Source organism: Brassica napus, chromosome A3, assembly GCF_020379485.1.
Source record: "Brassica napus cultivar Da-Ae chromosome A3, Da-Ae, whole genome shotgun sequence".
Taxonomy (NCBI): domain Eukaryota; kingdom Viridiplantae; phylum Streptophyta; class Magnoliopsida; order Brassicales; family Brassicaceae; genus Brassica; species Brassica napus.
The window spans coordinates 19,159,660-19,182,438 of NC_063436.1; the positions used below are offsets into that span (position 1 = coordinate 19,159,660).

A 22,779-nucleotide genomic window follows, 5' to 3' on the forward strand; every position below is an offset into this window, starting at 1 on the left:
CTTGCTACATATATAAAAGATTTGAAAATATTTTGGTTTTATGTTACCGAAGACTTTTTGGTGCTCTTTAATTTTAACCACGTGATGGTAGTGTGGTCACAAACGAGCTTTTGATTGCTAATCAAGTTCGGTACAAATGCACTACACTACATTTCATCATGTGTCCAAGTGGATATAAACACATTGTTTACTGCCGATTTGAATACTCGAAAAAATACACTTTCTTTAAAAAATAGTTTGGATCTTTTTATAGAATCGAATTATTCTAGGTCAATCAAAAAATGATAAAAAAATATTTGGAATATGACAATTTGTTATATAATTCCATTATTTTTACTTTTCTTGTGGCTAAGAGCTTGCGCGTGTGTGACTGCTAGCTAGTCGTCTCTTTGGGTCAACTTAAAATATCAGCTAAAACAATCCCAAACCAGCAGACGAAAGAAACTAATCTACAAAACATCTTCAAATCTTTCAGACAATAAATCTGAAACTCAAAATGGATCAAGATCAAGACCACGGTGGAAGAAACTGTTGTAGCTGCTGCTTTAGCTTCATCTTCACGGCAGGTCTCACTTCTCTTTTCCTATGGCTAAGCCTTCGTCCAGACAAACCCAAATGCTCCATCGAATACTTTTACCTTCCTGCCCTCAACAAATCTTTAGACTCACATTCACCTCTCAACACCACTCTCAACTTCATGGTTCGTCTAGCCAATCCAAACAAAGACCAAGGAATCTACTACGACGATGTCCACCTCTCTTTCTCCACAAACAGTTCCTCTCTTGTGAACTACACAGTGCCAAGATTCTACCAAGGACACAAGAAGAAGGCCAAGAAGTGGGGTCAGACTCTGCCTTTGAACAACCAAACGGTTTTACGAGCGGTTTTGCCTAACGGGTCTGCGGTTTTTAGGATGGATCTGAAGACGCAGGTGAGATTCAAGATTGTGTTCTGGAAGACTAAGAGGTATGGAGTTGAGGTTGGTGCTGATGTTGAAGTCAATGGAAATGGAGTTAAGGCTAATAAGAAAGGGATTAAGATGAAGAAATCTGATTCTTCTACTAGGTCAAGAAGAAGCTGTTTTTGGATTTGTGTTTTGATGAATCTGCTTGTGTTCTTTGTGATTCGTTAACTGATTAATATGGTTTTGATTTTTTTTTTCGATTTTGTTGACTCTTTTCATGAGTTTTGTTGTGTGTTTTAGTTCCATTTTCTTCTGTCTTTCTTATTCGTAGTTTCTAAATTCGACCAAGTGATCGTTGGATAATTTGTTCAATTATTGGTTTATTTAAACTATGTATTTGTTTATTCTATCAACAACATTCTATTTGGAAAGGAAAGTAATTAGCCTTACATCTATCTTATTAAAACTCAAGTACAAAATAAGATTGTTTGGCAATATGGATAGTAGTTAAAAAAATAGTATTGTTTGGAAACATGGATAGTAGTAAGTTAGAATAAATAATAATGGGCTTATGCTACTAAAAAAATTAAAAGTCCATTACATTATATTAAAAAGTAATGAGTATATGTTACTTGATATATATATTCAAATCAAAATAATAATTTAAAATTGATTTATATCAAAAATTCATTCAAAAATATATATATATATATTCAAAATTTGATTTTTACTAACATATTTTCCAATAACTATTATAAAAATGTTTTCAATATATATAATAAAAATACAATACAAAGCCCAATTTCAAACACCAACTTAAATTATGGTTTTTATATTTCACATTAAATTTTAAAATATAATATATCTATCTTATTAAAACTCAAGTACAAAATGAGATTGTTTGGCAATATGGATAGTAGTTAAAAAATAGTATTGTTTGGAAACATAGATAGTAGTAAGTTAGAAAAAAAATAATGGACTTATGCTACTAAAAAAAATTGAAAGTCCATTACATTATATTAAAAAGTAATGGGTCTATGTTACTTGATATATATATTCAAATCAAAATAATAATTTAAAATTGATTTATATCAAAAATTCATTCAAAAATATACATATATTCAAAATTTGATTTTTACTAACATATTTTCCAGTAACTATTATAAAAATGTTTTCAATATATATAATAAAAATACAATACAAAGCCCAATTTCAAACACCAACTTAAATTATGGTTTTTATATTTCACATTAAGTTTTAAAATATAATATATGTGATTATTTATATGATTGTACGTATAAAATATTATTAATTATAAAAAAAACTTATTTGATGGTACGTATAAAATACGATTAATTATATGATAACACATATTTTATAACATATGATAACACATATATGGATATAATGTATATATAGTGATTATGGGTGGGCGTTCGGGTTCGTTTTCGGGTCTTTTTGGGATTTCGTGTTCAGTTCAGATCTTCGAGGATTTGGTTCTGATTTGGATAACCAATTTAAATAGGTTTGATTTAAATATTTGGATAGAGAATTAATAATTATTTAAGTATTTTTAAAGTTTTGAGTATTTTTTAACTATTTAAGATATTTACGTTTAATTATTTGTATATATTTTCAAGCATTTATGCGAACTTAAAAGTATCATATATATTCTGGATGTTTTTATATATATTAAAAATAATTCGGTTCAGATCGGATTAGGTTTCAATTCTTCAAATACCAAAATTTTGAATAATTCGGATATTAATCAATTCTGGTTCGGATTTAGTACTACTTATTTGGATTGAGATCGGTTCGATTCTTCGAATTCGAGTTTTTTTGCCCAACCCTAAATAGTGACATAAAAAGCAAATAACATCATATTTTTTAAAAAAATACACCCGCACGGGCGTGCGGGTCAAAATCTAGTACATAATTATAAATTGGGCATGAAATGAAGGAACAAAGAACACAGGACAAAGGTACATCATAATACAGTAGTGATTCTTTTCTTCTTTTGAAAAATAATAGTGTAAAAAGTATGAGACGAGAGCTTTGTCTCTCTCTCAAGTAAATACTATAGAGAGAACAGCTTTGTTTTTTCTTTCTTCTTTTGACAAATAATAGTGTAAAAAGTATGAGACGAGAGCTTTATCTCTCTCTCTCTCTCTCCCTCTCAAGTAATACTATAGAGAGAACAGCTTTGTTTTCATCCTTTTTTGTTATTTCCACTTTAATTTGAAGTGTTTTCTGGCATTTCTTTTATCTTTTTCATTTTTGCATATTTATTCGACTTTCCTCATGTATATAGGGAGTTGTCGAATTCGGAAGGATTTTGTGAATCTCTTGTCTGCTTGGTTCTTCTCTCATGCGGGTGTAATTTCTCAGTTTTCATGTTGGTTGGTCTTCTGAATCTGAGTAAAGGTTTTCCTTGATTAAGTCTCAAGATGATTCAAATCGATTAGAATAGGGTAATCAAAATTTACTCGTACATTATGATGACAAATTATTAATTTTTGTTCACTTCGATGGTTGATAGATAACATCATGATGTGAAGCAAAACATTCTTTTGAAAAAATGCTTTCTCAGCTTGCTAGATGAGAGAAAATGCGTAGCTAGAAGATAACATGCGAGAGAAACCAGGATGCCCTGCCATCTTATGTTTTGTAGCTAGGAACGTTGTAGTTTTCTTGGAGGTTTTGTTTCTAGTTTTCAAATAGTGATGTTTTGCTTTTAAACATGTAATCAAATGTATGAAGAATTTTCATCATCACACTGAACCAAAATTAGTAATTTTGTCATAATCCACAAGTAAAATTTGGAAAACCAAGTCGTCACCCATGACCAACTCAATCCAGATCTTAAAACCCTAGACCCTAATGTTTCTATAGAAAGAACGGGCTAGTTTCTGTCTTTTCTTTTACTGGCTCCATCCATGGAAGTCAACACTCTCGGTCTCTCCCATATCAATTGTCCAGACGCTGAAAGAAGTAAAGGTAACCCATGTCTTTAGGAGGATTTGTCGAGACACCTACTTTGCTGTCATTGAAGATCACCCAACGACCTTCTTTCAATATGTGTGCCACATAGTGACCACAGTGAGTTGATGTTCCAATGTGGCTTACTATCCCAAACAGCTTGTATCCTGCATTTTTTTGGAAGCCTTTTAATGTTAGCATCATTCTCGCACTTTAGATTCGTTTTGGAAGATGAGAAAGTAATAAAAGTGTTTTCAAGAAAGAAACTTACTCCCTCCTCCGTCTGGTAATTCACTTTGAGCTGGAGTTTGTGCTGAATTGCTTGAGGACACGTCCATGTCCGAGATAGATGCATTAGGGTTGTTGAATATCCAATCTGTTGCTTTCTCAATATCTCCTCCCTAATCATAAATAGTCACTAATGAGAAAAAAGAGCCTATAACAAACTGGAATTAATTAAGGGCGGTTTAGAAGATTTACCGAGGCTTTGAGTGCCTTTCGAGCAACCTCATCAGCAAAACCAAAAGAGATTAAGGTATCAACGCTTGATTGATCAACGTCAGATGTCTGATTGGAGATTGGTGCGTCGATATCTATGAAACACAATACATCATGTTAGAAAATTTGGTCAAATCAAGTATCAGCTGCAGACTTGTGGAAATATTTTCAATTACCTGGATCATCCATGTGAGAAAGCAACCAGGTCATCGCCTCTTCCACCCCAGTATTAGAAGTATTTATGGCGGCTTTCTGGCAGTGAAGCTGGCTGAATCCCATTGAGACAAGTTGTGCAACTATCTCCTCATTTGCCACAGGCTGTGCTGATTCCATCGCTTCTTCTGGAACTGTATTACAGAGTTAAGTTAATCATTTATTCAGGCGAAGAGGATGAAACACCGTTATTGCAAATCAATATAACAACACACCATCGTCTGGCAATAGTTCCTCGCCAGGCTGAAGCCCTTTGCTGCGCATGTGGCTGATATCAATTACATCCGGAACATCAATGTACACATCTGTCTCCGCCAAATCAAGAAGAAGAGAAAATGAGCATTTTTATATAAAAAACCAATGGAGGGAGTATTAAAAGGATTGGAGTTTCCGAAAGAGACCAAGTTTCTTTGGCACCCAGCCTGCCTCCATAACAAACTTCCGCATGTGCAACACCAAATAATCTGGGAAAGATGTCAAACTAGTTGTCCTGCACAGAATTTAACCCTTAAGATATTAGTGTATATTCATTCTAGTCTTCATTTGTGGTACGATACACTCAGAAAAAAAAACACCATACTTGATAGCTGTTGTCTTCCCTTTCAGAGCAGTGCTATAGTAATCAAGAATCTGCTCAGGTGACGAAAACGTTGCTAGACAAGCTTCTAAAGGAACTCGTGGGCGTACAATTTCATCAGTTGACCTGCTCAGGATAAATATATTAGATATTGCAGAGAAACTACGAAACATATAGAACTTGATTAAACTAACTCACATATTATCTTCTTCCAGTCCTTTGTCTGCTTTCTGGTTGTTAAAGGCTTCTAGTTCATCTTGATCACCAAACATTTAGCAAAACAAAACACCACAGAATTAAGAAAAATGCCAAATGTTAAAATGAAGCGGAACAGAGAAGGAAGAACAAGATATATACCTTTATTAGTTGCCTCCTGCAATGGAATGTTCAAAGAAAGAATACAGTCATCCCTCTTATTATATGAAACCTTTCCAGATGAACAAAGGATCTTTTCTTCTACTCCAAATTTGAAGCTCCTCGAAGGGTCTAAATCTGGTCTCATGTTGTTGCCACGCTCAACCTTGTCTAGCAAATGGAGGAAAAAGTCAAGAGCATCCTACAACACAGAATGGTACTGGTTAGTGTAAACTCTTAACTAACTCAGTAATTTTTTTTTTTATCACGATGAACTAACTCAGTAAATAGATGACTAGAAGGAGCGTCACTCAGAATAATCTAAAAAAATACTGAGCATTTCAAATGACATGGTTTTCACCTGTTGTCTCATAGAAGAGAATTCTGCATGTCCTGCAGCAACCACCGATTTGAACATGCGAGGAGGTATTCCTTCTTGTCTCTGTCATCGATTAAAAACAAATAAACATGTAAAGAATCAAGATAATACAAAACAATGTGTGCCATCTTCGCGTATGTATGTTTATTCAGATGTCAATATGGAGAAGAAATTAGAAACATGTCGAAAAAGAATCTTACAACATCTCCAGTTGCAACATCCTTCTGCAATCATAAGAATGGGAAAATCAATGTACTGGCGAAAAGAGGTGGTTTGGAACTTTGGATAATGTACAGGTATATGCATTCAATGTTTTTTCTCTTGAAACAGCCATACCTCTGCCACAGGAATAGAGTACTTCCCAGATAATAACCCATGTCCAAGCTTTGTTCTGCCACCAACAGCAAAGTTTAAGAAATTAATATGCAAAAACCGCCATGCAATTTGAAGATGTATATGAAAACCAAGCGGAGAAATAAATAAAAATTTTTTTGAGTATGTATCATGCAGATACAGAGCATGTAACAAATATAAAGTTGAAATCTTTTTATCATTACAATGTCAAAAGTTCAACGGCATGGTAACAGAAACTCACAATTGCATATTGATGTCCAAAGTTGGATCAGCCGGAGCCATCTCAAATGCCAACTTTAAGCTCTGATGTGAAAAGTATCTGCAACAATTTCAAAACCAGAAGTTATTCCAACGGACTCCAGAGCAAAAGATTTGTGTTGTTTTTCGTTATACATGTAAGACGGAAACATGGGCAATGACATCTACTTGCAAATATTTAATTATATATACCTTGAAATAAACGAATGGGTCGAGAAAAGAATCTGCATCGTAGCGGCCAAGTAGCAACTAGCAAAAAAAATGAAAGGGGCATAAGGCATCGCCAAGGAATTGATATCCCTGACAAGTTTTTAATTACAAAGAGTACCTGTTCCCAAGATTGACAAGTCCGGTATATCCCGGTCCAAAAACTGGTACCAATTCTTTTCCACTCTCTTGTATACGATTCCAATCAAAATTCGTATTTTGATCAAGTTCTCTTTCGGCAGTTGTCATTTCTGTCTGTAGATGTTGATATTAACAACCCAAGAAAGTTAAAAATTATTCAGATGACAGATGTTTTATCAAATGGCAGATTATTGAACAAAGAAGATGATCAAGCAGTATAAACTGGCAAACAAGAACAAGAGAACTAGGGAATGAAGCGTTATTGCAAAGAAAGAGGACAAAAGACCCAAAAATTACCCTCATATTGTAAATGCTTAGACGTTAATGACACAACAAGTACATGTTATTAGACTGAACGTGTGTATGGAAAATATAGTCTCAAAGCAACCTTAAATGACATTCTCTAGAAGCATGCTACAGCTTCTCATTCGCAGTTATAAAATTGTATGCAGTAACACTGATGTGAGTGTACTAGCTCTTGGCAAATGAGAAATTTAGACTCACATTGCAACATGTACAGCATGTTGAAGAAAACATGGTTGTTTCTGTGGCAACTAATAGTGAGAAAAAACGAACATGAGATAGAACCTTTCTGGAACAACCAGCACTTGCCTAATGCGACTTAGAAAGGGTATCTATCAAAACCAAGGACTACAAGGATACTAAGCTTGGGCGGTTGGGCCTCTAATAAAATGCACTATACCGTATATACGAAACGCATTACTTAGACAAACAACAATATAAAGTGTCAGATAAAACGCACTCTTCCCCCTTACTAACCTTCTGCATCGTGGAGAAGTCGATTCCAAAATGGGCCAGATGCTGAGCCAGGTGCGGGTCCAACACACTGTCATCTTCCGGATAGGAATAAACATCTGCCAAAATATTTATAACAGTAAATGCTGAAGATATTAGAACCACATTTATCACCCAAAAAAAAGTGATGCAGGACGCCCCCCTTATCCAGCAAAAAGAGAAATACTCAAGAGTCAAGTCCAGTGACTAATCTGGTTCCTAAAAATACAGCTTCAACATCTTCAATTTTATAGGAAATTTATAACTTAAAATCTGAAAGTTCCAGCCACACATTACTCCAAAAGGTAATCACCCTCACGCTTACTTTGCCTTGAAGGCAGAGATCAGCATTTTTAGTATACATTTAATAAGGCTGAAGAGTACCTAAACTATTTTTAAACAGACGTATGACTAATCCCCTTATATCACAAGTCTTCACATTTCTCACAGATTAAAATAAAGACATTCCCAACAAAATCGACTAAAACAAGAAAACTTTACCTGCTGCTCCCAAGTCAGCTGTGATAGTTCCAAGCTTGACAGCAAGAGGGTAGTTTGTCTCCTTGTAATGCTCAACTGCATGGTTATTTCCACCAGTCCCATCCCAGTTCTTCCTTCCACAGAGAATCATCCCGTCGGTAAGATTAAGCCACAGATTCTCCGTCTTATCACACTTGGAACATTTCCAACCAGAGGGAGGAATAACAACGCCGCTCTTGATCTGCTGCAGCGTCAACGCATGCTCACTAACTTTCTTTTCCTCAGCTGTCCAAGCCGCAACTTGCTCTCTCTTCTCAGCACCAACTGCACTCATTACAGTATCAACCGCAATCCTCACCTGCAATTATAAAAACACAAAAAAAAAAAGAATTTAAACACGTGCATGTTGCTGTAACAAAGCTTAAACCACACAACAACACATTGCTTAGTACCTTCTCTGGTAGCTCAACAGAAGGGAATGGAAGTGAAACAAAATCCGGAAGTATGACTATGCTATAAGACTCTTCATACTCAGGCTCATTGTTGTCAAATCCACCATCCACTCCTGCATATCAACATATCTCAAATTGTTCAAAGCAATCTTAATAAATTGACTAAAATCCCTAAAATCTTAGAGCCTCTCCCCCTGGGAACAATCACTGTGATACCTATAGCGAGGAGAGTCGGCTTCTTCAGAGGCCGATCCTCAGGGACAGACTTGGGAGACTCCTTGATGTGCAGATACACAGGGTTTCGCGTCTTCTCGTAGTTCCAGGAAACGTAATCTTTCCCAAAAGCGAGAAAGCTGTTCATATCCACGAACAATCCTCCTTCGGATCTCTGAAATTCATAAACTGAATCAAACGATTGAAAAAAACAAACGGAGTGTCGAAGGAGAGAGGTTTTACCGGAGTGTCGAAGGAGAGGCAGCACTCGTGCTTGTAGATGCGGTGGGTGGGCTCGGGGATCTGAACCCTAGACAAGTTTGATCGGAGGAGCTCCATAGCGTTTTCTCGAAGCTCGGCGGAGTGAGCGAAATGAGTTTGTTTTGTGTTGTGTGATTATCGCACGTCTCGTTAACAAGGTTTCAGATGAAAACGTCGTCGTAGTAGTAATGGTAGATTCTTTTTCCTCTTGATTCTTGCCTCAACTTTTGGGTTTCATATAGAAGAGAATCTTGATAATTAAAAAAATGCGTCAGTTTTGGAAATTTCGGTAATCAATTTTTTGTTGGATAAGTTTTTAAAATATTAACCAAAGGGAGGAAAATTTATTGGATATGTTTGGCCCAATAGCGACTTTGTATTTTTACCCAACCCTTTTTATGATAAGATTCAAAAACAAAACAAAAAAATTAGAAAGAGGATTATGCAACAAGATGAAAGTCAAAAAAAAAAAATTAGAGAAAGAAAATAAATGTAGAAAAGTGTTATCTTTTTTTTTCCTAATCAAAATAGTGTTATTTTATTCTACTTCTTAAATCATATATTTCAGATTTACTCCTACAAAAATGAATTTTTTAATTATATGTATTAAGAAAACACATTGAATTTGTATTATAAATGATTTATCTTTTGTGATTATCAATGTTCAATAAAGTTAAAACAAAATAACTTTAATAAACTCTTTGAAATCTACAATTTACTATTATTAAATAAAAGAAAAGTTATAAAACACACACAAAAATCTGTCTTTTTAACGATGAATTATTATGATATCACAATATAAAAACAACCGATAATATTACATGCTTTATGAGGATCTACACTTAATTGTATCACCTAAACCGTCCTATGAAAATTCACGTTTCGTCAGATTTATTTGCACCATGTTAAAAATCTTTTGTAAGCTTACTTTCGTAGTCAGGATAATTATTTAATAAATTGTTTTCTTCATAATTGAAACATGGACCTCTTGTAATGCTCAATCTACAAAAAATTCCATAGTCTGAAATTCGAATCGTAAACCTGGGTATAGAAGTTTTTTAACCTTAACAACTAAGATACGGTGTTCCATGTAAATCTTGTATATTTCATATCCACTTTTAAATTTTAGCAAATACAAAAATTTGCCCAACAACATATGCACGAACAAGGGCTAATTTGATGGGTATCTATAATAATAATTTGGAGTTTTCTCCCACCTCAAACAGCCACGTCCTTCTTTTGGTGTGGGCATATGTGGCCATGTGTCGATCCCAAACACAAGTCACCGTTTGGCTTCTCCTCCTCCTAGATTCGTCGGAGAAACGTACCCAGTTATGTCATTCAATCCACCACGCCCACTACTTAAAAGCTTCAATGCCTCTTCAATTCCTACCAGATTCAGTGAATTAGTATATATACTGTGATGATGAAGAAGGCGTCTGAGGCGAGCTTGCAATCCTGGTAGATTAAAAATCCCCTCCATTACAGAAAAGAAGGATGATGAACTCTAAGATCACTTGAAGTCTGGAGCTGCGGAATCACCGTTCTTTTTAGACTCAGAGGTGATGACACCAATGGCAGCCACAATCAGGAGCCTCTAGCAAGAGGTTAAGAGCTCCCATGGTAGCTTTTCCTCTAGCCTCAAACCGCCGCAAATGGACTGCGTCTATTTAATCTAAAGTGGTTCGGTGATATGCATAAACCAAAAGGTAACGGTTACGCTACCAATATTTCCTTATAACTCATATTGGATTTTTAATCTGCAATTTTCTGCTCTAGATTTAATTTATTATAATTGTCTATATTGATATTGGATTAGAGTTCAGTCACAACAAAACAGATTTGCTGGTTTAGTTGCTTATCTTGCTGAAAAACTTTTGGTAGCTCAGTTTATAGACATGAATATCTCTAGCAACATTAGTGCAAACCTTGAGGCTTGCAAAGGGGAGATGTCAAATAGAGGAGCCCTCCCAGACAATTAGCAGAATAATAACTGAATAGGATCTCTGAAGAAGAATGGAAGAAGAAGCTTACTGATAATTGATTCATTTTCTATGCAGCATTGGTACTGACCTCACAAGAGAAGACATGAAGAACTGTTACCATCATATCCAGATGATATGGAGATTCAGAGGATCCAAGACTCTGTTACCATCATCTCTAACCGTCTCATGAAAGCCATAATGCCTTCAAAACTAGAGTCAGCTCCAGTGAAGCAACCAATGTGCTAAAAATGCTTCTTAAAATAGTGAGGTACACTCTTGGAAACTTGCAAGCGTGTCTAGAGATTAAAGTCCATTGTTATGTGAATGAGGACACTGATTTCTTTTTTTTTCTAATGGTCCAGGAACATCATTGAGCAACCAAATGCAGGGAAATACAAAAGGCTGCGTAAGGTATGTGGAATCAATAGATCTCTAATGTAATATACCAACTTAATTGAGTTATTATTTCAACCTTCTGATATGTTCGACTACATGAATGCCATTTCAGGGAGACCCTCCAGTTAAGCGCAAGATACTCAACTTCGCAGGTTTTTTTTTCTTCATCGTCTGATCATTGAGTGTGTATGATATAGGTGCGTTAAACCGACTCTGGCGGGGTTGTTTTGCAGCTGCGGTTGAGATCCTTTCCGTGGTTATCTTTGGGAAAGGGATGGTATTAGAAGGCACATGAGCATAAGAACGTAATGACCCAGGCCTTTGTGGATTGGCAAGTCTATGATTGAATCACACACCACAGGTTCTTTTTTTTGATAAAAAAAAAAATATATATATATTACGTATTTTGTTCTGTAAAAAACTGTTGTGTCATAAAAGTATGATTTGGGACTGATTATATATGAAGCGTGGTTCTGTAACCCTGTATGTGGAAGCATAACATTTCCTGTAATTGGAGTGTGGAACTGTTGATTGTAAAGCAGTTCAAGAATATGAAAAAGGGAGATGAAAGCTTCACAGTTGATTCTCATCATGTGCATCATGCAATAACACGACAACGCAGTTGGTCTTCTCAGGTATACTCTCAGTCAACTAAATTTTTTAGTCTTCTTTAACTAACATTTTAATTTTTCGTTACAATCTCACCACTACTAAACAATGTAAACTCTGTAACTTATGCAGGTACCGTGTATTTGTCACATTTGATGGAGAAGAACGGTGTTCATTACCATTCACTGATAAAACTGTGATGGAGAAAGAGATCAACGACGAGAAGTTTCTTGAGTTCGCTTCTGTTCATGGTAATCTGTACGGAACCAGCATTGAGTCTGTTGAGGTTGTAACAGATTCAGGAAAGGTAATTATAACTTTTCATGAATCTGCTGATCTTTTTGAAATGATTTAACTTTATCTTTTTGTGTGTGTGTGTATAGAGATGTATACTTGACACTGACGTTCAAGGAGCGAGGTCTGTGAAGGCGAGTTCTCTTGATGCTGTATTTATATTTGTGTGTCCTCCTTCAATGAAGGAGCTTGAAGATCGGCTCCGTGATCGGTAAAGACTTTTTAACCATAAGCGTTGTGTCTTCAGATCTTTGAATGTTTGTGTTGAAAAAAACAGAGGAACTGAGACAGAGGAGCAGATACAGAAGCGGCTTAGAAACGCTGAAGCTGAAATCAAAGCTGGGAAGTCCTCAGGGATATTTGAACATATTTTGTATAATGACAACCTTGAGGAATGCTACAAGAACCTTAAGGTGACTATTGTTTTGAAATTAATAATCCTCTTAAAGCAGTTTGATTGATGGTAAATAACAATGGTTTCTTCTGTTTCAGAATCTCTTGGGGATAAACGGTGACGCTCCTGTGAATGGTGTTGAAGGTAATAAAAACCAAAACTAAAAGAGTGTAGACGCAATGTATACACTAATTAGGTTTGACAAGTAATCTTAATTGGATTGTTTGATGAAAGCAGTAGAAGAGATCAATCTTCCCAGGGAGCACACAGTGACAAAGATGGAAGATAAGATTTTGATTCAAGAAACAGGAGCAGCAACCAAGAACGACATGTAACTTCTTGATTTTTCTTGGTTGATTTCTCTAAAGAGTTTTTTTTGTTAATGAAACGTGTTTTGGTGAGCAGGATCGGCTTGGATTTATCTTCAATTAACGGGGGAGCACTGGGAAGAACAAGAGGGATCGTTCTGGACACGGTAAAGTCACCTGAGTTTTCTAAAAGGTCCAGGTTTGGAGGACCCGATCAAAGACCCCTACCACAATGCTTAGAGGACTGGTTTGGAAGAAGAATAATCCGCAAGTAGTGGAAGGCATGATCTGCTTCATCTTGGTGGAGTCAAAGCTGACAGTGCAGAACTTCAGGAGGACATGCACACCGTCAAGAAGGCATGCAATGGTTAGCTTCCCATCATAGGGATTGTCCAAGCCCAACCATTTAGCCAGAATAGTATTGAAAACATCAAAACACTAGCTTAATACATCTTATCATTAACGAAAAGGATAAAACATGTCAGCCGGATGACCACATTAAAGTATCTCATATGTAAAACAGAGATAAGTTCATCCAAAAACAAAGAAAAATGTTGCATCATATTTAAAGTGGCCGGGCATCATTTCGTTTCTTTGATAAAATAATGGTACTTTTGATACTTTAAATTAAATCACTGTAAATTTTAGTAATTGTTGTTTTTAGTTGTCTCTTTTTTTTAGGCATTATACTGTAAGTTTTGCTTTTATTTGTACTAGCATTCTTCATAAATAATACAACAATCTATACTAATACCAAAATATTTTGCGAACCAATACATGTTGGTTTTACAATGGAAATAATAATTCAAAACCAAAAAAAAAAGAATTAGTCAAGAGAAAATACCAGATCGAATCTGACTTTAAAAAATACCAAACTCGAACAAAAAATAATAAAATATTCAATGATTTTAAAAAATTTATCCAAAAAACTGGAACTGAACTGGACATGAACCAAAAAATTACCGAAAAAGACACAAACTACAATTATATATTTGAATATAATAATTAATTTAAGATATAATATCCAGAAAATAGCTAAAATAAACTCTAAATTGTTTAAAATACCTGAAAATATCTAAAATATCCAAAATAAATATCCAAAATAGCAAAGATACACTCAAAGCATCAAAATAGCCAATGATTCTCCATTCAAATATCCAGCCGAACCAATTTTCATATTAATTTTGGATATTTAGTCATACATTATTAAAACAAATATTTATATTACTTTTATTTTTGGATTTTGAAAATTTTAAAGTATATTTGAATTTCCAAATGAAATTAACATAATTTTAACGGGTAGACAAACACGCAAATGTATGAACCAAATCCGAGCACAACTAATAAATATCCAAATTAAATTAAATTTCTAAATCCAAAAGCTTGAATAATCCACACAAACACGATGATTGCTTGATTATATTACACATAATGTCCACCCCTGCATTAATTTTAAAACATATCAGAAAAATAATTCACATTGTTTAACTGTTCTTAAAAATAAATTAACAGCATACCTTTATTTTAGTCACAACTCACAACCATGAATATATCTGTAAAAACAATATAAATTTAAAAATAACTAACAAAATTATAAAAGAATATAAAACCAATTGTTTACAATATAAAAAAGAATATAAATTTGTAAAATGTTTTTAAAAATAATTATAAAATATAAAAATAAGTTTCAACCAATAATGTATTTTATGAAATAAATAAATACATGAATATGCATTGGGTCCAAAATTCTTTTACCCGAAAGAACCGGAACCGAAAGGAACATGCCTGAAACCGAAAAGAACCGACCTGAATAGACTCGACCCGATAAGAACTGATTGGTATCCGACTTAAAAACATGTATATCTAAAACTATGATTTTTTGTTTGTATTTTATACATATTATTATATGATGTAGTTAAAATATATTTTGTTAACAATATTTGTATATTATTTTGTAACATTTTAAAGTAATATAAAGCTTTAGAATGTAAAATTTAGAGTTTAAAATTTTTATTTTTATTATTAATAGTTTAATTTAAGATATTTTGCAAAAATTTAGATATATATAACAAATATCGACTAAATTTGCTGGTGTGGGTATTTCATGTTCTTTACAAATCCTAAGTACCGGAACCCGATCCGGATCCAAAAATTACGGATTATTTACATGTATATTAGTTATAGATCCGAATATATCCGGACCCAAGAAGAACCGATCCGATACCAAACTAAATAGATCCGACCCGATAAGAACCGATTTGTACCCGACTTAAAAACATGTATATCCAAAACTATGATTATCTTTGTTTGTATTTTATATATATATTATTTTATGATGTAGTTAAAATATCTTTTGTTAACAATATTTGTTGTTATTTTCTAACATTTTAAGTAATATAAAGCTTTAGATGTAAAATTTAGAGTTTAAAATGATATTTTAATTATTAATAGTTTAATTTAAGTTATTTTGTAAAATTTTAGATATATGTGACAAATATCGACTTAATTTGATGGTGTTTGTGTATTTCATGTCCTTTTTTTATCTTAAATACCCGAAACCTACGGACCCGAAAAGTACGAGTAATTTGCAGGTATATTAATTATAGATCTGAATCAACTCGGATCTGAGAAGAACTGATCTGAATCCAAACCGAAAATTTACAAATATTTATTGGGTTAAAATGTTTAGGACCAAAAGGATCCAGATCCGAATGGAACCGGCTCGAACCCGACCACAAGACCCGAACGTCCATACCTAATCCTACCCCTACAATTTCATTTTCTGGAAAAAAAACATTTTTACTATATTTTTGGTCCGTAAAGACCTGAAAACACTGACACCTATCATACGCATTTCCGTACGCATTAAAGAAATACAAATATCTTCCAAAGTCTGAAGTATAATCATTATTTAAAAATAAATATCATTAAAATACTATGTCTACGCAACACCAACCTAAAAAAAACGAAGATCATCACCACACCTCATTCATATTACAATAGAAATCTTCAAAAATCAATGATCATAACAAAAAACAAACTTCACAAACACAACATCACATGTATTTATTGAGATAGAGCGTCCACGATCCCACGCCTGCGCGGGGCTCAGCCACTAAAGGCAGACGAAGTTGATGTAAGCAAAACTCTCATCAAACACACATTAAAACAATCTTCGTTTTTTCAATTACACAAACTCTCATCAAGCTTTCACGACAAATAAAAAAGAGGAGTTGAAGATTTACCAGTTTATTCAGAATCAGACAACATTCAGATTAAAGGCCCACTTATTTTCATGCCCAAACATTTTAAAGTCAGTTTTACTTAATCAATATAAGGCCTTATTTAAGTATTTTTTTCCTTATTTAAGTGTTTTTTTATTTAAGTCTTTTTTGTCCAACACATATCATTATTAACAAATTCCAATAAAATATACAAAACATTAATTTTGTAACTATATAATTTTATAAATTTGTAGATTTATTAATCATAAAAAACAGTTTATTAAATCCTAAATTATTATCTTCTTCCTTACACTTTTTGATTAATATACTAACAAATACTAAAGGAAACACCAACCACATAAACCACAACTTTTGAACATAAAACCGCTAATAACGATAATGGCCGATCAAATCACTACGAAGAAAATATATTACAAATATCAACACATGAATTCACCGGTAATTATTATATTAACCAAATCAAGTTATGTGATGTCCTATGTTCCATTCTTTTTTTTTATCAACTCCAATGTTCCAATCATCACATTATAAACAACACACAAAAATAAACTTTTTTTATAAAATCAAACGGCAACATCGCGTGCATAAAACTACACAATGCATCAACAACGTAGCCGGCCTCGCACAAGCGCGAGGCTATGCCCCCAGTAATTTACAATGCATAAGTTAGTTTCTGTAACTATTGTAATGTTCGTGAGCATTAATTCTCTAACTATTGTTAGAAAACAATAACAAAAGTTACACACATCTTGCAACCAAGTAAGTGAAAGCACCGTGGGCTAGTGGTCAAGGTTTAAAGGCTTCTACATCCAGGTTTGGGTTCAAACCCCAGACAACGCAAATTTCTACAGGAAGTGGTCTGGGTTTCAATTCCCGGAGAATGCAAATTATGCAGAAAATTAGAGAAAATGTTTACAAGAGATCTTCAGCATGGGGCAAAGAGTACCGTCAGGAATGAATCTCATAGGGCTACTCAGGGTGATGCAGTCAGGCGTGAATCCTTATAAAATAGGTAGAATTGTCGGCTGTAATTGAATTAGAAAAATAAAATTCGAAAACATAATTTTTTTTATTTAAATAACCATTTATTATATAAATATAGATAATAAGGGTATAAGAATTTTATGCCTTTTAATGAAAATGTATTTTTGAAAATGTCTGTTTAGTAGTGGTAAACATGAATAATTGTACAAAAAAGTGATAAACATGAAATTTCTCAATAGTAAATGATGTCCTTGATTTTCAATTTTTTTTGCTGTCCGAAGCGAATGTTTTTTTTTCTTGCTATTGAGGCGCCGCACTGATCACCTGCATATTTATGTACGTATATTGTTTTCTTTTATCTTTGTTGGTAAAATGTATCCAATATTCACACAAAACAACTAACCTTTTGGTCTAACAAAACAACTAACTTGGTTTTGGAGTATATGCGCATTCAACATGTCAGAGCTTTGGTACGGATTGCAAGAATTTGATAGCCATAATTAAGGAGTTTCAAGCTTGGCGAGACTTTGCGACAAAATTGGAGAGGATAAAGACTCTACAAATATGCTTCCTGGAATTTAAGATCATTCATATTCCAAAAGCGTAAAATATCAGATTTTTTAGTTAGTACTGCGATGTCTTGTCATAGAGAATTGTGTTTTATTGGTTGCTTTATTCCGGTCTTGTTATTTATCTCAAGTCTGAATAATAAAATAGATGTTCGTTTTCAAAAAAAAAACAACTAACTTGGTTAAGCCCTTGGTTTGTTGATGCAAATGACAGACAATGATGGACCCATCCTCATCAGTCGAAGACTAAATCCTTTTCTTGTATGTTCTTTTGAGACTCAAGGTATACACTTGTATAATAGTATATGATGTATTAGTACATACATGAATATTAAAAAACAAATAAAGGGAACGATCTGATATATATTTCCTTTAAGACTTGTTTTAAAGATGGACTCAATTGGAGGGGAGATTGTAGGCATTGCATTTCCCACAACTTGGGCCTTAGCCGCTGATCCTATTAGTTCTTTCTTTGACACTGTGTAGTATGTGTTTTACATATTAGATTCTGATGACAGAAAGAGAAGCCAGAAGAAAGTAAGGTATATAAAGTGTCAGCATCAAGGGTTATTGCTGGGTCTCGTGCAAGCTACTGCATTGATATTAGGTTCAAGGCTTCTCCCAAGTGTCATGGGGGTAAAACATGCAAGTCTCAACGCTCAAACTGTTCTGTGTCTATCAGGTTTCCTTTTTGCTGGTTCAACAAGAGAGTTGAACTATTAGCTTTGTGAAAACACTGACTTTTCTAACACTATCTTATATTAATGGTCATAACTGATTTCATGGATCTCTCAATACCCTACTTATGTAGGGTATGTGACATGTGGCTAGCCTTGAGTTCAACTACATCCAATTCAGAGTCTTATGAGCAAAGGGATTTAGATGTAAAATGACCAACCAATTTCATGTAACTAGCTAATACAATGCCAATTTATAATTATTGCTGTGAGGTACTAGAGCCCCTACTTATCTCAGAATGTGATATGTGGCTAGTATTGAGTTTAGCAACGTCCACTACAAAGTTTCTTGAGCAAAGAAACTTGGTTATAAAAGGACCTACCAATTTCATGTAACTAATAGAGTGACAGTAGAGAGAGAGAGAGAGAGAGAGAGAGAGAGAGAGAGAGAGAGAGAGAGAGAGAGAGAGAATGTAAAATGAAGAATTTGTTGAATATCATTACTATAATCCTTTGTGTATGGCTCAGTTTGGGTCGTACCAATCGAGCTCAAAAGAGAGAAAGTGGTGAAGTTTCTTTTCACAGAATTCAAGCCAGCTCTGTTTTTCCTTCACCATCATCATCATGTGTTCTTTCTCCAAGAGGTGAGAGTATCATAGCTAATACAGTTCAGTCTCTAATTATCTATTCTACTATACATGATGATAGGTGCGGGTAAAAAATAATTAGAGGTTGATAAATTTTGGTTATTTTATAACGCTAGTTAATCGATTTCAGCATCTAATACCAAGTCCTCGCTGCACGTGGTGCACAGACACGGCCCATGCTCGAGTCAAAGCAGCAAGAAAGCCACGACGAGTTCCGACCATGACGACATCCTCAGACTCGACCAGGCGCGCGTAAAATCCATCCACTCAAAGCTTTCAAAGAAGCTAACAGCCAGAGATAGAGTCAGTCAAAGCCAGTCAACGGATCCACCGGCTCGAAACCAATACATAACGGGTTCAGGAAACTACATCCTGAAGGTCGGAATCGGGACGCCGAAACAGAATCGGTCTTTGGTATTAGACTCAGGCTACGATCTTACGTGGACTCAATGCGAGCCATGTGGTGTAAGTGGAACTTGTTATCCACAAGAGGAGCCCATCTTTAACCCTTCTTCGTCTTCTACCTACACCAACGTCCCGTGCTCATCGCCGTTGTGTGATTCTCTCCCTTCCCAAGGTTGGATTTTCATGGGGTTTTTTTCCACCTCTTTATTTAAAAAATTCAATCTTTTAAAATTTTTAATTTTTTAGATTTCACCCCATTTATTAGGTCTCAATAAATATTGCTCGGCTTCCAACTGCTTCTACAATGACACAATATACGACGATAACTCGTTCACTTCTGGATTTTTCGCCAAGGAGAAATTTACTTTAGACTCCGAAGTCTTCGACAGTGTTAACTTTGGCTGCGTCGTGAACAGCGACGAGAATTTCAAAAGTAGAGCCGGATTTCTCGGGCTTGGCCGCGGCGAAATCTCATTTCCGTCGCAGATGGCCGTTAAGTACAATAATATATTCTTCTACTGCATCCCTTCTTCCCGAGAGTACGGTGGCTATCTCACTTTCGGATCCCGTGGGCTATCTAATTCCGTCAAGTACACTCCGATCTCCACAGTCAAAGATACCGGATCCTATTATGGCCTTGATATCGTAGGTATCTCCGGACCTGGAGATCCCTTTAACCGTATTCTCTACTGCCGGTACTATAATCGACTTAAATACCGAGTTTACTCGCCTCCCTCCCAAGGCCTACGCAGCACTGCGAACTGCGTTTATGGAAGATATGTCGGAAGCGAATTATACGATTACGGTGGGACGATCGATACTGGACACGTGCTACACTTTACCTAGCTTGGAGAATGTGAGACTCCCTACAATCTTGTTCTCCTTCGGTGGCGGCACGGTCGTGGAACTTGACCCAGTAGGGATGTTGTACGTGTTTGATGTGTCGCAGGCTTGTTTTCCGTTTGTAGGGAATGACAACGATGATGACATCGCCATTTTCGGGAACGTTCAGCAAAGGACAATGCAAATTGTGTACGACGGTCTGGGCGGGCGGGTCGGGTTTGCTCCCAATGGTTGTATGTAGTTGATGAGAAACAAAAATAAAAATTTGGTAAGTTTGTATTTTGAACAAGTTTTATCCTTAATCAAGTGTGCAACTTTGGTAAACTAGAATGGCGGTCTTTGTAAGCGTGAAGTATGTGTAAGGGCAACATTATTTTTTGGTCCTTAAAATCTTCTTTTTTTTTGTTTTTTGGTTTAAAAATAAAAAAATAAAAAAATAAATCAATAGCGGATCGTCACGTGTCGTGGAGCCCGTAAACAGTGCTAATAACTCAGTGTTCCTTATATTGGGACATTGTGGCACAGTCATTGAAAAAATATGGTGGGGCCCACGCTAAGAACTCTCCTCCTACCACAGATAATGTTGCCCTAAGTTTGCCTGCATGCACCAGTTCTTTTATGTTGTGCAACTCATTATTATATTAATCCTAAGGCTGGCCTGCTATGGGCGAGATAAATATTTGAAAATAATTTAAATTATTAGAATAAGTGTTTAATGAAATTTTTTATTAATTAAAAATATAAATATTAGTTAAATTTTGTACATGTTTTTTTAAGACTAAATAAACCATGCTATGTTGATAATTAGTTATATTTATTTTCTTTTGGGGTGACATTACATATAATAACTTATGTGGTGCATTTTATATTTATTATAGTTGATTTTTTTATATATATATAAGTGAGAAGTTATTAATATTGTGTAAGTTGTGATTGAGAAGTTATTAATATTGATTATTTATATTATTTATTTAAAATCTTAGGGGTTTTAACCTTGTTTTAGTTCTTTTCCATTTTTGTTATGTTATTAACTTTAAAAGTGTTTATAAATATTAAACTGCTAAATTCCCATTGAAATTTTGTGATTGAAGTTTAAATATTTATAACAAAATACAAATGATTACAAAAACATACGGAAGATATATTTGTATTGTATTTTTAATAACATATACCATATAAAGCCAACTAATTATTTAAATTCAGATTTTAATAGTTGCATTGTATTTTTAATAACAATTATGGATTACTAAAAAGAATATATTGTTTGAATTTTTATTAATATATAGTGCTTTCCAACAGAATGCGAATGATTATTTTTATTTGAAAATAAGAAATATTTTGACTAAAATATAGTGTCTCGACACATGTGACCACGTCATTTTAATATATGGGATCATTAAGTGTCCAAATATTTTGTAATGTTATTTTCTCAGTTTCATAAGATAATTTGAATATTTAACTTTATTTCTAATGTTATTGGTTAGTGTATTTTAATATATTTGGAAATCCAAATTAAATATATTATTATTAGTTATCTAATTGTAAAATATATATTGAAATCATGCGTTACTGGTGGCATGATTTAAAAATTCTAATTCAAAACATGTGTTATTCAATCATACATATTTATTAATAGATTTGATTTCATAATGGATTTGAATAGATTTCTATATTTTTTTGTTAAAATATAAATTTTCAAATATATTCGGGTAAAATAATTTTGGACCCAAAGAGCAAACCACTAGTATAGTATATACTATTGTTAAAGGGTAAAATCACGATAACTTAGCATTCGAATGATAATAAACTGCATCGCACTGTAATTAATAGTAACAAAAATTTATATATACATATGTATTTATTTGTTTTTATCTAAACTATTAAAACTAAAATATAACTTGGAATTAACCTTATTTTTTCCTAATATTTACCATCAAGTGCCACTTAATATTAACTACAAAATGAAATCTCAGCAAAGCCCATTAACAATCTTAACTAAATGTGTTTTTCAAATTTAATTCACAATAAGATTAACTGGTCGCGACCAGATTTCCCAATTAATTTATGCATAATACGGTTTACATATACTGTATTAGTAAACAAGGCATGTAAAACCAAGTGCATAAAAATATTGCTATCCATGCTACAACTATATGTAAATATGTTATATATATATATATATATATATTTCACGTTATGATATTTAAATTAATAATAGTGGAGTTTAAAAAAAAATATATATATATATAAGCATATCTTAGTTCAAAAAATATTAAAGTAGAGCTTTTCCCATATACATATAATCTACCCAACTTATTGGAACTATACGAATTCCAAAAAAAAAAACTTAAAGTTAGT

The 22,779-nt window shown here is 33.9% G+C and overlaps 2 protein-coding genes and 2 pseudogenes across 2 annotated transcripts; 3 read left to right on the top strand and 1 right to left on the bottom strand.

The window, feature by feature from the left end:
• Positions 1-15: 15 nt before the first annotated feature.
• Positions 16-1,340, top strand: LOC106424444 (protein NDR1-like). Its single transcript, XM_013865198.3, has one exon. The coding sequence runs from the start codon at positions 497-499 to the stop codon at positions 1,130-1,132; it is 636 nt and encodes a 211-aa protein (XP_013720652.2). The 5' UTR covers positions 16-496; the 3' UTR covers positions 1,133-1,340.
• A 2,290-nt stretch (positions 1,341-3,630) lies between these two features.
• LOC106424469 (ubiquitin carboxyl-terminal hydrolase 14) lies at positions 3,631-9,302 on the bottom strand. Its single transcript, XM_013865231.3, has 20 exons — positions 9,048-9,302; positions 8,808-8,979; positions 8,592-8,704; positions 8,161-8,497; positions 7,645-7,739; positions 6,845-6,978; positions 6,709-6,765; positions 6,500-6,577; positions 6,241-6,295; positions 6,105-6,128; positions 5,887-5,967; positions 5,529-5,727; positions 5,370-5,427; positions 5,175-5,297; positions 4,996-5,084; positions 4,810-4,899; positions 4,558-4,728; positions 4,364-4,476; positions 4,155-4,284; positions 3,631-4,050 (listed from the first exon to the last, which is right to left on the bottom strand). Exons 1-20 carry the CDS (start codon positions 9,141-9,143, stop codon positions 3,872-3,874), a joined length of 2,394 nt encoding a protein of 797 aa, XP_013720685.2. The 5' UTR covers positions 9,144-9,302; the 3' UTR covers positions 3,631-3,871.
• A 1,883-nt stretch (positions 9,303-11,185) lies between these two features.
• Positions 11,186-13,702, top strand: LOC106424381 (annotated as a pseudogene).
• A 5,214-nt stretch (positions 13,703-18,916) lies between these two features.
• On the top strand, positions 18,917-20,804 carry LOC106424480 (annotated as a pseudogene).
• Positions 20,805-22,779: the final 1,975 nt, after the last annotated feature.